The sequence below is a fragment of the Chrysemys picta genome, chromosome 5, assembly GCF_011386835.1.
Source record: "Chrysemys picta bellii isolate R12L10 chromosome 5, ASM1138683v2, whole genome shotgun sequence".
NCBI classification, from domain to species: domain Eukaryota; kingdom Metazoa; phylum Chordata; order Testudines; family Emydidae; genus Chrysemys; species Chrysemys picta.
The window spans coordinates 21,087,795-21,103,308 of record NC_088795.1 but is presented as its reverse complement, the minus strand read 5'-3'; the positions used below and the strand labels follow the sequence as shown (position 1 = coordinate 21,103,308).

At 41.9% G+C, this 15,514-nt stretch overlaps 1 protein-coding gene across 6 annotated transcripts in view; it reads left to right on the top strand.

Annotated features, from left to right (window-relative positions):
* Positions 1-7,849, top strand: part of LOC101944215 (melanopsin-like) — a 70,372-nt gene extending 62,523 nt beyond the window's left edge. For all 6 annotated transcript variants that reach the window (XM_042856407.2, XM_024099947.3, XM_005278461.5 and 3 more), the window contains one exon: positions 6,279-7,849. In XM_042856407.2, coding sequence (XP_042712341.2) covers positions 6,279-6,665 — 387 coding nt within the window. In that variant the 3' untranslated portion in view covers positions 6,666-7,849. The remainder of the gene's footprint in view (positions 1-6,278) is intronic.
* The last annotated feature ends 7,665 nt before the right edge of the window (positions 7,850-15,514 follow it).

The window sequence follows — 15,514 nt, the reverse complement described above, 5'->3', positions numbered from 1 at the left end:
TAAAATGGACTTAAAGTGAGTGTAAATGCAGTTTGTTTCTACTTTAAGACCTTTTACACTGCTAGGGTAGTGTAAAGGGGCCTTAATGTAGATGGGAATCTGGCATTCTGTCCATCTATTTTTTTATGTTGTTGCTTCTGGCGGCAAAAGCCTAGAGCCGGCCCTGGCAGCAGCAGCGCATCGTGTGCGGGGGGCGCCCTGGGGCCGCTGAGGTTTGCACCGCAGGGGAGCAGCGCCTGCACCTTGTGGCTGGGCCGGGCGGGCTCCGAGCGGGGGACACTGTGGCGGGGGGCCGCCCCGCGGAGCACACGGAGCCGCCTGCAGGTGCCACAGGGCGGCCGTCCCCCAGTGCTGCAGCCGGGGTGGGTGAAGCAGCCCAAGCCACCCATGGGCTGCGGCAGGGTGGCCAGAAGCAGCAGCGGGGCCATAGAGGGCGGGGTGCTGCCGTGCGGGGCCCGGGCTGTGTCCCGCTCTCCAGGGCTCTGCTCCCTCTGGGGCTGCCCTGCCCCAGCTCCTTAGGCCTCTGCCAGGGCAGTCCCCCGGCTCTGCCCTCCCGGGTCCCGGCTGGTCCTGGAGGCGGGAGCCCTGGCTGGAGGGACCCTTGGCTGAGGCGTGGCCTGGGAGCCCTGCTGCTTATCCTGACCCTGCCAGCGCCAGACCGGCTGGAGGCGAGGGGGGAACGGGCGGAGTCAGCACTGGTGGGGGGGAGCCCAGGGCTGGGGCAGCAGGGAATGCGGGGGGGGGGGGGTGAGCCCAGCGCTAGGGTGGGGGGGGGGGAGAGAGAGCCCAGGGCTGGGGCAGCAAGGGGTGCGGGTGGGGGAGGGCACTGGTGGGGGGAGGGGGGGGTTGAGAGCCCAGGGCTGGGGGCAGCCAAAATTTTTTTTGCTTGGGGCGGCAAAAAACCTAGAGCCGGCCCTGTTCTGTTGACAGAATAATCCTCACTTTTTCATTCCAAGTAGCGCCACTGCAAAAGTCACATCAATCAGTTTCATTACTTTAAAACCAAAAAAAAAAGACAATGATGACAGAGATCACGTGCCACCACTTAGGCCAGCGTTCTGTAGCTTGGTGAGCCAGTATGGACAATGAGTAGGTCTGCTCCTCAGGTGTCAGTAAAGGACCTATTGGGAGCAAGAGATTTGGTGCCAAATCCCACCTCTGTCATGCACCCTGGGCCACACCCTTACCTGGTGTGAATTGGCATATTTCCGCTTAAATCAATGGAGCTACTTTGATATACAACAGTTGAGGATTTGGCCCTCTGTGCCCAGACCTCCAGTTTGTTCCTGTCTCTTGGTGAGGAAGGCAGCTAGGGTTTTATATAGAGGTGCTATATTTAGGCCTTGGCTTTGGAAGCCATGGAAACAGTAGAGGCTCACACCCTCTGTGCAGAAGAAAGTGGGGAAAGGGCCCTGACTGTGAAGTCTCTGTCTAACCCTCAGTCACAAGGCTGGGTGCCTGAAATGTCCAGTTCCTGCTGGCAGGAATGGACCCAAACTGGGTGACCTCACCTTGCTGCAGAGCTCCCTTGCTAAATGCATGTCTGGACATAATGCCTAAAACAGTGGAGAGGAAGAAGAGTTAGGGGATTCCTTCCAGACACCCCCAACTCCAAATTCAATCTCTTCTTTTTTTTTTTCCTCCTTTTTTTTTTTTCCTGAGAGAGAAGTGGAGGGAGGAAATCTGAGGTTTTCTTCATAGACATTTTGACCCATAGTAATTCATTATTTTAATGACTGTAACTTAGCCACACTGTCCTCGAAGGATGGCTGTCTAATAGTTTTGATAAGTAGCCCTTGATTGGGGTCCTGCACTCTATTGCTCTCAGTACTATTCACTGACATATGTGGTTTATAATGCTGCAGATAGGCGCTTTCACAATATTCATATTGAGTGTCCCAGGTGCAGGGTGTGAAGCTCTTCTTTGTGCTTCTTACATGCACAAGCATATCTCAGTAGCTTCCAGCATGTATCCTCTTGTCAAGATCAATGAGAGCACTTCAACATCAGGTCTTCCGGTTGCCCTAAAAACACAAAGTTGACCTTTTAGGCATTTACTTTAGACTTCTAGATAGCATGACCAAGTTGTCTACAACAGATTTTGGTTGCAATACTTTAAACCTACTGTTGATCTTGCTGTGAGTTGGAGTCAGGTCAAGGATCATTTTGTCCATGTATTTATCAATATAGTAAAGTTTCTGAGGCAGAGAATAATCTCACTTTTCCTCTGCTCCACGTTAAAACAAAACAAAAAACAAACTGTCCATCCTGTCAAGATTGGGAAACTTATTGTATCCTATGATATCTTCTTCGTAAGTTGATTCAGATCAACATTGCTTAATTCAAAATTGCAGGTGGGCTGCTGACATATAGCCAAGGCCAGAGTGTGGCAGCTAATTACCACCCCAGGGGCAATGCCTCCCAGAGCTCCCAGCATGTTGGGAGAATGTGCTTTCTGTGTCAGCACCTGGGAGTGATGAGACTAATGGCCTATGGCAATGGACTGACATAATTACACATCAAATCTGGAATGACACTAAAACATGTGAAAGACAAGGGGAGTGAGGTAGTATCTTCTATCGGACCGACTTCTGTTGATGATAGAGACAAGCTTTCGAGCCACAGAGAGCTTTTCCTCTGGTCCAGGAAAGTGATGTGTCATGTGACAGTGACTATGTTGGTAGTGTGAAATGAGGCTCTAATCATAAAATTCAGACCGTTACAATGATCTCACAGGGCAGTCCCCATACCTGCTTTGCACACCTACGCTCCCAAAAGAGAGCAATATCTACTGTACCTACATATCTGTAGATTAAAAGGCAAATATTGTTAGCTGTATCCTATGATATCTTCTTCGTAAATTGATTCAGATCAAGATTGTTTAATGCAAAATTGCAGGTGGGCTGGAAAGCTTATGCTCCAATACATGTTAGTCTTAAAGGTGCCACAGGACTCTCTGTTGATTGTTAGCTGAGATACAATGGGGATGGGCACTACAGAAATACCTGTGGCAGAGAAACAATAATGTATACTGAGTGTAGAAGACCTATAGGCATACTGAAGGTCCATATTTTAACACTAGTCCAAATGGTACCTTTTTAACAATTCCCCCTACTCTTGGAAAGCCATGAGCCTTCAAAGACAAGGACTGACACAATGCTATCCTTCAGCAAGGTATCTTGCTGGCGCTAATGTCTTTGTTGTCACCCCCATTAAACCGTTCTTCTGTTCTCCCTGCTCTTTACATTATTGTGAGTCTGTAGGGGTTGAAATTAACAAGAATTCTGCTATCCTAGCACTTTAAAGAGCAGGATTTCTGTTATTTATAACAAGCAGCCTGCTCACAGGAGCAAGGCAGGCCCACCAACCTGGGAGATGGTGCTGTGTGCGCACACAACCATATTCACTACAAACACAGAGCTCTGATGTGGGGTGAATGGCTTATGCAGCTGGGGAGCTGGAGTTTTAATTCTCTAGCTGGCCCTGTTTGGAGAACTGGACTTTTCTTCTGTGTCAGGGATCCTTAAAGTGTTCATTTAGGGAGTGTCATATTCTGGTTTTGTCCACTTTGAGTGCATCCCTTTAAAATGACCATCACTGTAGCTGCAGAAATCATTATAATTAAATTAAAATTATTAATTCCTGTCTATGGAATTGGAATATATTGTTATGTTATAACATAAGCTATAGGCATCCAATGTGATACCCAAAGGGAGGGAGAGATGGACGATAGCATCAAACCTGTCCTATCCCCATTCCCACAAATGCAAAATCTTTTGCTCAAACATGAAATATCTTACAACCAGGTTGTCATGATCTAAAAGCATGAGCATCGACAATTTTGAGCTAAAGAACCTAGTTCATCAGCTCCGAGGCTTTAGCAGATTCAGAAAACCTCTTTGTACATAGTCCAGCCACTAGAAGGAGATAAAGATACACTTGGCCATCATGTTGCAGTGTACTAATGTTATGAGCTTAAGTACTATGGTTTATCAGTGCTAGAGAAATACCTCCAATAGAAGAAAGACACTTAATGTATGTTGAGAGGAGGAGACCTAAGGACACTCAAGGTTAATAATATAAACATGTATATATTACCATAAATGTACAAGATGCTTTATAAAACAAAGAGCAAGACTTGTTCTCTGCCCTGAGCTACATCAGTTTTCACAGAAATATCCAAAGGAGTGAAGTATTCATTATATTTTTCTTTTTCATATTCCTTCTCCTTGCCAGAGAGGGGTTTCTATTTTTCTTTAACCACTTCCTTTCTATTTCTCACTATGTATTTTTATAATCATCATTGCAATTATTTTAGGAAAGCCTAAAATAATAATAATACTTCATGCTTTCCATGTTCAGAATGTCATGAAAACATTTACTAACTAATCTTCACAGCATTCCTGTGAGGAATTGCCATAATTTTGGACATGGGAAAACTGAGGAAAAGGGGTTATGCCACATGTCTAAGGTCACTGAGGGAGTCATTGTCAGAGCCAGGTTTAGAACTCAGGAGTCTCTGGCTCCCAGTTATGAGAAAAAAAGGGAAATAAAATAGGTTTTCAAAAGGACATTCTCTGTCTTTTTCTCTCCCTCCTGTTTCTTCGAATGAGCTAATTAAAGGATTTAGATGTTCTCCCAAAAGAACACAAACCTGTTTACTTAAAAAATATTAGTCTGATTACAAAAACTTGCTTTATTATTATTTACATTTTTTAAAGCATTCGTGTTGGTGGTGGTTGATTTTTATACTCCTGATGATGATTGGATTGATCTTTTGAGAGTCCTAGGTAAACTAAAATAGTCATCATGAAATTATAGATTGATCAGAGTGAATAGAAAGTGAAGAGCTTCTGAAGCCAAAGAAGTGGAATTATTTTTCTTTTCCCTATTTTTTATTAAATATGTTACTATCTATATTTTCTTATGGTTACAGCGCCACCTACTGTGAGGACAAGGTAAATAGGAACCATCTCAGGACATAACTATTGAAATTGTTACTGTGGTTGTGGCAGGGAAAATGGAATTTAAAGAAAATAAAGATACAAAGAATCAAACTGTTCTATATAAATATCTAATCTGAGATCCTTCTTTGTTCATTATACAGAAAAAAGATTCCAGGATGTGACAGGTTTCATGCGTTAAAATGTTTGAGAAATAACATTTAAAGCCTGTATGAGACATCTGATGCAGGATTGGAACTTTCTTAAGGGTGGGGGCAGAGGCTATTCTAAAACCCTGAGGGTATGTCTACACTGCAATAAAAATCCCGCAGCACCAAGTTCCTGAGGCTGCAGGTCTACAAATAGCTGTGTAGACATTTAGGCTCAGGCTCTGAAATCCTCCCCACCCACCGGGTCTCAGAGACTAGGCTCCAACCTGAGTCTGACCTTCTACATTGCAATTTTTTAGCCCCGCAGTTCAAGCTACATGCTCCAAACTCAGCTGACCTGGGCCTGCTGGGCCTGTGCACTAGTTCTTTTATTGCAGTGTAGATGTATCCTCTGATACTACAGTGACGAGAGCGGTATTAGAGCCTGTCTAGAACACAATGAATAGAAAATGTTGTGAAATAAACTCAGTTTTATTCTGAAGAGTGAGCACATGGAAGTTTCTACTTTCATCCCCAAAGAGTTTTGAGGCAGCAGCATAATACTGTGTTACTACTGGGATGCCTGAAAAAAAAATCTCCCTTTTATATATCAATTTTTTCCTTGGAAGGTTGTTTTTTTTTTTTTTTTAAACAGGAAGTCGGTCAGATCCTTAAATACTGTAACTTGTCCTAGCTCCAGTGAAAGACAACGGAGTTGTACTGATTTGCAGCAGCTGAGGATTTAGCCCAGTAACCGTAAAAACTTATGGCAGAATGGGTACAATACAGTTCCAAATTAATATGGATAAATAATGCTTTATTGTGTTTCAGAATGTGCTTCTCCATTGATCATAGCATAAAATGGGATAATGTCCATTACCTACACATTTCTGAAAATGTTTGACCAAATATGCATCTCTTTACTTCATTTAGTATTTTGTTGTGTATGTTGTGCATTACTAAAAGTGATAGTTGGGTAAATTTTAATACATTGATCACATCATACCGATTTTATTTTGGGGCAGTGGCTCAAATATTAATGGGAAACAGCTCAAGAGAACTAGCACCTAAAAGGTAATGGACTGGTACAAGAGATTTCAAACATTAGTTTCAGTGGGGTGAGATAACCTACGGTTGTTATATGTCAAATGATGGTATTAAAGATTTAGTGTTGTTTTTACCCTAGGTTTTGCTCTCCTCCAGCTACTTGCAGAAGCTGCTTGGGAGGTCAGTCCTACAGAATTCCCCTAAAGCAATTGTGACCAGTTCCTTAAAAGCAGCTTCTCTTCCCGTTGGCTTGAACAGCATCAGCAAAGGAAGAGGCTCAGATACCTCACAAAGGGAAACTCAAATAAACAGAGGCCTGGACCCCATCATTAGTACTGCAGTCCCACGTATCATTGTCATTCCTACTTCCGAGACCAACCTCATTGAAGGACAAGAAGAACATGAAAATGGAGAGGAGGAAGAGACTGATTTATTCCACTTTCATGGCAAGAATAATTTGTTGGGCATAGACGGGCTTAGCTCTTCCACAGATTTCCTTGAAGCATTTGAGAAGTTTCTGTCATAAGTGTAAAAAAGACAACTTTCTGGTCATTGTTTTCTTGGCTGCTTCTCCACATTATTATACCAAATAACTAAAGCCTTCTAGATTAAATCTTCAGACTTTTTGTATATTTGTATTATAGTCACTAGGCAGTCTTTGAATCCATCTTTGTTCAGACCGCTTCAGACACTGAAACAACCTTTTAGATGGTGCTGCTAAAATGAGCAGTGGAATATCTGGCAGCAAACTAGAATGGCGTATTTCAAGTCAACCTGCTGCTTCATGGTTTTTAACATAGATGGGTGGATGCCAGCAAAGAAATATCTAGCACCCAATGAATACTTCTCCTTACCTGGGTGCCCAGGATGCAGTTTCATGATTCAACATCATTCCAATACTATTATCTCTAGAAGGCAATAGTTCCTGGAATGTCATCACAGGATAAGCTATGTAGTGAATGCATACACCAAGATTTGTTCTTGACGGTATGAACTTCAGAAGCAGTACTGCCCAAAATTATGGCAGACAGTATAGCAGCACCCACTGAGTTGATTAGTAATGTGGACACCCTGTACCAGTCTCTCTTGCAAATCTCTATACAACCTCACAATCAGAAGCACCTATCTCTTTTTGACAAGTCTTTTATTTTCTAATAGAAAGTTTTCTGGACTAGCTAGATGAATGGATCACTCAATACAAAAGTGATTATTTGTTTAGAAGATAATAAGGGTAAGCAAGAGAGGCTTGGATTTCAGCTGAGTATTAGGACAGCCACCATGCCCATTCAGCAGATTACTGACAGGATTAGAGGTGTTATACTGCCCCAAAAACAAATTTTAAAGGCATTTTAGAGTATCTTGGGGTGCACAGTATTGTTTAAGTATGTGTGAACTGTAATGACTCCTATTCAAAGGGTGGATTCTCACAATTGGCTTGAAGACTCATTGATGAAAATAAAACACCAACTGCTACAGTTCAGTTTTCTTGTTGGTGGCGTACAAAGGCGGTGGGCAGGTATTAAGAGCTTTTTTTCCTCTCAGCTGCCAGTGAGAAAAAGAACAGGGATGCATAAACTTTACTGTGAGGGACCAACTTTCCAAAGTACCTCAGATGGACTTCCTACCCTAACCTGAAGAAGAGCTCTGTGTAGCTCGAGAGCGTCTCTCTCTCACCAACAGAAGTTGGTCCAATAAAAGATATTACCTCGCTCACCTTGTCTTCCTATCCCAACTGTCATTCCCAGCTGCCCCAGTGGGGATTGAGTATAGTAGCATAGGGCTATACCACTGTAAATGTGGGATTTACTGCAGGATGCCAAATCACATATTTACTTGTGGATAATGGTTTTGTTTCTTTCATCTTTGATTCATATTTGTTCCTTGTGGTTTTGTTTCTTTCCCCATTTTTCTTTTTTTAAACATGTCCTCCAACTCTTTCTCATTCCGTCTGTCACACCCACAGATGGGACACACAATGGACTAAATTCTGCTCTATTATGTGGGTTTAACTCCATTGAAGAAAATAGTTACTGGTGTAACAGAACATAATTTGTTTAACAGACTTCAGGTCAAGCAAGCAGCTTACCTTGAGAATTTGTTTTCATAGTCTTCATAAAAATGTCCTGTTTTATTCCAGTGACTGCGTTGTACATTAAACTGAGAGCATTTCCCGGTTCTATGCACACACTAATAGCTTTTATGAGCTATTTCTTGCTGCTTTTTTTCCCCCTCCTGATGTGGAAACCTTAGAGGCTTCTCTTTTTAAATGAAAAACAAGCCAAATCTAGTTTGCAACTGTGTTAACAGTAAGTTAACTAAAGTATAAACCAAAACTGACCAATCAAGGTGGGGGCTGGAATGCATCCACAATGGCATCATGTAGAATGATGCTAGGTGTCAGTAAGAAATGTTGAGAGACTTGATGGGATAGCTGAGGGAACTAGAGAGGTCTCTCTAGCTTCTTTGGTGCATGTGGTGCTATCACTGGACACACAGTGCTACCATGACTTAAAATAGCATTGAATGCTATAAAATGCTATTATGAACTCTCAGGATACCTTATTAGTATTAATTATTACTTGTATTACAGTAGTGTCAAGATGCCCCAGTCAGGATCAGGGCTCATAGTTCTAGGCGCTATACAAACACACATTAAAAGACAGTCCTTGCCCTGCACAGGTTACAATCTAAACAAACTTGGAAACTGTTTTAACCAGTTATCATTAGAAAATAACCTCCGGAGGATGCTTTAAAATAACACGACAATAATTCATTTTGAAGTTCATGATAATTTGTTAGGAAGTACATTTGAAGTGCCCATGACCATGACTCTTTCTCCACTTCCACGCACCTGGAGCCAGCACTTTCTAGAGGTCATTCTAGAGTCTCCCTTCAACCAGAAAAGTGGCATAGAGATGAACACTGTTGTGAGTGCTGTCTGTCTCTGGAGGTGATCCATTACCTTTCTCTGCAATTCCATCCCTGAAAAGACTTTATTCATTCCATCGTAGATGCAGTTCAGACACACCTCAGATTCCACTGAACTGGCTGGGGCATCACTGCTACAGAAGATTCCACGATTCACCCCAGGAATTTAAGATTTCCAGCCAGTTGAGCTGAAAACGATGACGTTTTCTTGGAGCTGATATTGGGACAAGTAAGGACAGGCCGTCCGGGGGTGGCAAGTGGGGCAATTTGCCCCAGGCCCTGGGCCCCACAGGGGCCCTGCGAGCCCTGGCCCAGTGGCGGTCCCAGTCTTCAGTGGGATTTCGGTGGCGGGGGGCCCTTCAGTCGCTCCCAGTCTTCGGCGGTATTTCCGCGGTGGGGGGCCCTTCAGTGCTGACAAAGACGCGGAGCGACTGAAGGGCCCCCCCCCCCACCGCTGAAATGCCACCAAAGACCTGGACCGCCACCAGGTGAGTACAAGCGCCACAGCTCCCCCGCTTTGCCCCAGGCCCCCTGAATCCTCTGGTAGTTTGCTAAAATGAGTGAGGGGGAAGAGGGCAAAGCCAAAAAGGTCCATCCACTTAAGGTTTTGGGACACCAATCTGTAGTATCCACACTTTTCACCTTCTCTCTTTAGCCCTCCTAGCATTTTCCCTTATGACTTCATGTTGTCCATCATGGTTGTCTTGTCACCTATCTATCCAGTGCCTGTCAGCAACTTTGTTCTCCACCCAGTTTATTCTTTTTCCTGCAGACACGTTAGAGCCAAATTCTGCCTTCAATTTCACATGTGCAAGTCCTGGTGATAACATTTGGTGGCAGGAGGGACCTAGACACAGCACAACCAATGCAGTTCTACTGTATGAGGAGGCAGGCTGCTGAAGCCTGTGTAGAGTGTCCACATTCTCTGCATACCAAGGAGCAGAGTTCTATATGAGATGGTTTTGGAGGGGAAATTATGGGAGGGGAGAGGAGAGGAGCTAGGACTTATGGATCCACAATTACACAGATCCAGCAGGCCATTTCTCCTTCCAAAAACCAGGGCAGTCAGAAGCAGCTACAAAACAATCTGTGGGACTGGGGAAAAGCATTCCTTCATTGGGAACTCCGTGCACCTAGTACTCGGATGGAGGGCCTGAGGTTTGGGACATATATGTGTAATATTAATACCAATGAAATGCAGTGTGTGTGGAACTGGGGAACAGTTGTAATCCTGTTCTGGTTTTGCCCTTGTATCTTCTCTAGTTTGTTTCCTGAAACGATTTGTCTATGCCTGTTTATTTTATTAGCGTCATCTATGCAATCAATAACTTTATCTCCTTCAGTATTTAATAGCCTCCATTATTTCTATCCCCTGTCTCCATTGAACAGGTTTTGGAAGTATCCTCACCGACTCTCACATTCCTCCATGGATTATACATGCCCCATACTTCCTACCCCTTATTGCCTTGATTACTGACCATAACAATGACCAACACATTCAGTGTTACAAAGTATAAAAATGTGAATGGGGCCAGATTCTGCTCTCAGGATTCAATGATGTTGTGCCAGATTTGAACTAATATGACCGAGAGCAGAATGTGGCCCATTGTTTTCATCAAGATAAAGAAATTGAGATGTAAAGCAATAATAAAATGATTCTTAAACATTCACTCATCATATTGCCTTCTGCTGCTAGCTTACAAAGTGATTTCACAATACTTTCTTGCATAAATGGCAGGAATAGTAATGTGTCTCAGAAAACACTAAGAGTAGTATTCTTAGAACCTAATAGGCTTGCAGCATTATGAACTGTAAAGTGGATTTTTAGATACCACTGATCTCCGATAATACAAATGTAAATATCTATGTGCATATTTTTAACAAGCACCTCTTATTCTAGGAGAACACTTTTTCAATTCCTTTAAGAAGGTCCAATCCTGTGACTACTGAAATCAGTGTCAAGATTACTACTGACTTCAGTGGTACCCAGATAGGGCCCCAAATGAGTTAATATTAATGGAGTCATAAAACATAGCTATAAAATTAGTGATGTCAAAAGACCTGATACTTCATGCTATGTAATATTTCAGGAGTATCAGTCAGAGTAACTGTGTCTTAGGTTGCTTAAAATAATTCACAAGAAGACTTTTGTGTACCACTCTGCACTTTTGGATTAAGAGCAATGTACAAATGTACAATATTGACTCAGTCTCCCATTTTTTGAAAAGATATGTAATACTTTGTGCAAATAGATTAAGTAGGGATGTCCTAAGCATGTTTAGTTGTTTGTTTTGTTTTGTTTTAAAGGAATGGCTGAAGAGAGAGCACATTAAAGTAAAAGGGACAAACTTTTCAAACTTGGGTTCTAATCCCTCACACACAGGTACATTTGTTAATTGTGCTCATGTGAGAAGTCGCTTTGAAGTTGATGGGACCCATCGCATGCACTCATTAAGTACATGCTGAAGTTTGTGAGAAGCTAAGGCCTTTGCATCTAAAGTTAGACATTTCAATAGGAGTAGCCTGATTTTCAGCCGTGCTGAGCACCCAGCACTCCCATTGATTTCTGTGAAAACTGGTTTCTCGGAATGTCTGAAAATCAGACCACTTCTATTGAGATCTTCAACTACAGACACCCAAGTTTGAGGAATCTGACCAAAGCCAATTAATAACTGTGGCAAAACACTTTGATCTTAGTCCTGAATCTTACTAGTAATTAATTAGCAATTGTTTGTTTCTGTGACTTCTCTGTTTAAAACAAATGTACCATGTGTGCATTTTTGTCAATAGATCCATATGTAACGTAAGGTTTAGACTGCAGGTCTGTTAAACATTTCCTTTTCCCATGAATCAATGGGCTGCAGAAGGTAGACTTCAACATGTTCTAGTTTAAAACTATGGTAAAATAAAGGTTTGGAATAAGAAATAAGTCCTTATTTAAATTCTTTGAATGCTGAAGTATTTTTCCCACTGGTTCAGATGGGGAAATGGGCAGGGATTATATCATTGGTTCCCTATCCTGGAAAGACCTGGAAAATCTGCAGTGCGTGTTCCCAAACCTACTACACCCCCTTATTTAAAGTGATACCAACATAAAAAAACCCCTCATAGACTACTGCCAGAAAACTGTTTACATACTGTTGTTACAAGTGACATGTAACTGCAAGTGAAAAATACACACTTTTTTCTCTATTTTTCTGCTTGTTTATGCGTTTGCCAGCACTTGTACAACCAGTTTCATAGTTTCTCCTGTATAAATAATTAGTTCCTCTGTTTGTGGTGTGCTTTCACACAGAGGAGAGAGAACCATTTTTTTTAAATAAGAAAACTGATTGTAATACCCTAAAATCTGGCAGGAGTATACAGGTGTAGAATATGAAATTTCTTTTAACTGTGGAGCATGTCAGGTGGCAGGGGGTGTTACATAATCATGCTTCAAGTTGATAGTGTCCCTTTAATACTTCAAATGCATGTGACAGTTAAAATACAGGGTGAAGTCAGACATGGGAGCAGCAGCTGAATCTGCAGATGTCCCACATATGTGGTCAAACAGAAGCTGGCAGTGATTCATATTTTGCTGATAACTCATAGCATGGTACTATACATAAATATTCCAGTATGCACTGAAAAATTATATGAGTGGAGTGTTTTTCTGCTGGGATGCTCATCCTTCCTGAATCTGTCACATATTTTCACAAATCTCAATCATGCAAGGGTCCTGCCACATTTCTGTCACTCATTTTATAAAGTTTCTATGTTACCCTCATGTTATTTTCTTGTTAGTGCTACAAGCTCTATGCTACATGGAAAATGTAAATCACATGCAAATCCATTTCTACATACACATACCACTAATTCTTGCTAACAGTGCACAAACAGAACAAGGATGGGGACATAATCCTTTACTATTTAAGGTAAAACAATCTCACAGAGATTGTAAAATATTTCACAGAGAGAAACATTTTAATCCTCTAATCTGATACAAAAATAGAAATTTTGTTCCAAAAATGTTTGCTGTTTATTGCTTATGTTTGCATTTTTTTTAATAATTTCAAAAGTCAGTTGTGCTTTTCCTGCTGGGTCCCCCTTCGTCTAAAACTAGCCTTCAAATGAAAATCATCACTCCCAGTCACTGTACTGGCGAGAGTGCACCAAATATAAAAGTCAAAATAAGGACAAAACAGCAGCTGCTGCATCATCCTCCCCATCAACAGTCTTAGCACTTCACGATAATGGTTGTGAGGCAAGCTTGGTCAAATATGGCTAAAAGGTTCTGCTTCCATCCATTCTTGGTCCTATGGAGCAATCCTGTCCTAAAAATTGGTGACAAAACCTTGACATGGAGGAATTATGACACTGTCGCAGCTAATTGACAATGATCATTTTAAAACATTGTTGATCTTCAGCCACAATTTGACTTGCCCTGCTCCAGAGCATGGAAATATCTCCAGTTTAAGCCTTTACTTAGGAATGTGTTTGGACCAGATGCATTGGGACCTCCAGAACTTTTATTATTTTGGAGGAAACTTCCTGGATTTTCTCAGCCAATGGTATCCTTTTACAATTTTTTGGCCCAAAAACTCAGCCGAAGATTGATAATTTGAAAGTTGCTTAGAATAGAAAATTGGATACACAACTATCTGTGACCCACTGGGGAACAATTGTATCTAATCTTAAAAAAGCAACTATAGGCCTGAACCTACAACTTATTCACCAAAAGCTTTTTCCAATCAGGGCCGCCCCAAGCAGCGAAGCGGAAAAAGAAGAAAAAAAAAAGATAAAGCCGTGATCGGTGGCACTTCGGCGGCAGCTCTACCACGCCGCTTCATTCTTCAGTGGCAATTCGGCGGTGGGACCTTCGCTCCGAGAGGGACTGAGGGACCCGCCGTCGAATTGCTGCCGAAGACCTGGACGTGCCGCCCTTTCCTTTGGCCGCCCCTTTGCTGGTGCCTGGAGCTGGCCCTGCTTCCAATACTCTGGTCCCCACATAGGTTATTGGTTATGGGCCACATAAATGTGGACTGCTGTTGAAAATGTAACTCCTTTGGTGCTACACTAGCTCATATGTTTTGGGAATGACCCTTCATCAAGACTTCTGGTATAAAGTGTGTTAAAGGACCAATTTGATATTGGAGCCCTTCTCCTTACATTTAATTCTTGGATATATTCCTGATACCTGGAAATTAGCTAGTAACAAGGCGGCGTGGTTCTAATGTGCAGTTTTGGTCCCTACAAAATTAATCCTGCAAAAATGGAAAAGTCTGTCCCCACCAAATATTGATGCCTAGCTCAGTGATGTGGCTGACCTCACAGCTAACAAATGACTGGCATTCTGCAGAAATTTGGGCTGACGTTTTAGAGGTTTGTAATTAACATAGACCCTGAAGAGAGAGATGTCGCTTCCCTTCCCCTTCTGTTAGCCTAACCCTCTTTATTTCTTTTGTGTAGTATGATGACTCTGATATTTTGGTATATTTGTTGTATTTGGAAAAATTAATTACAAATTTATAAATAATAAGAGTGTTAGCCTTTTACCTCTGTGCCTGTGAGCATGCTCAGTAGATTAAAATTTGTTCAAAGGTTTGAGCAGTAAGCTGCTAATAAGCTCTACTACACATATGAAAATGGTGGTTTTCAGAGGTTTATAGCTGAGCTAACTGTGGGTGGATTTTAATGGGAACAGCAAAACACACCTCCCTGAGGTATTTCCCTTCCAAATTTCAAGTTTCTGCTCTAAAGCATGGAAGTGCTGAAGCTCTTCCAAGAAACAGCTGGAAATATTTAACAGCACAACTATTTTTCTATTAGCAGTGTTTTCGGAAATAGACAAACCCTATTTTCTGAAACTTACAAATAAAAAAAAATTACCTTGGGCAGACAGCAGTGTGAAACTGTCAGACGGAATGATTAAAGTTTGATAAATCTCAAAGCAACCAAAACCAGGAGTCTGTAATGGAAAGTGTTAGGCAACCTTAATTGTAGGTGTGGAGGGTGACTCCACCTCTAATGAGAGAATTGAACACTAGGCATTCTGTTTGAAGCTTCAAGTGTGATAAAACTTCTTGTGGTTTCTGAATTAATTTATATCGAGTTATCTGATCAGTTGACTCTGAATGTATAAAGGAAGCTTCTTGGTTCTGTTTGATACCTATTATAGTTTAATTTTCAAAGTGGTGTAAGATCCCTGCCACAACCAGTAGAATGTGCTGATTACCAACTAATTTTCCCTTTAAATTCTGACATTGAAATCCTTTATAAAATGCTCCACAGAGGCTGCAACTTCCCTTATAAATTAGACTGAGAGAAGGATGAATGAAAGGGACATCTATCAGTAGATAATCTTGGACAGTTGATTAGTATGACACAACAATAAAACAAAACAAAAAATCTTAAAGTAATCCTGCTGCTAGACTCAAAGGTTTGAGCTGAGTTAGTTATTGGGAGTTT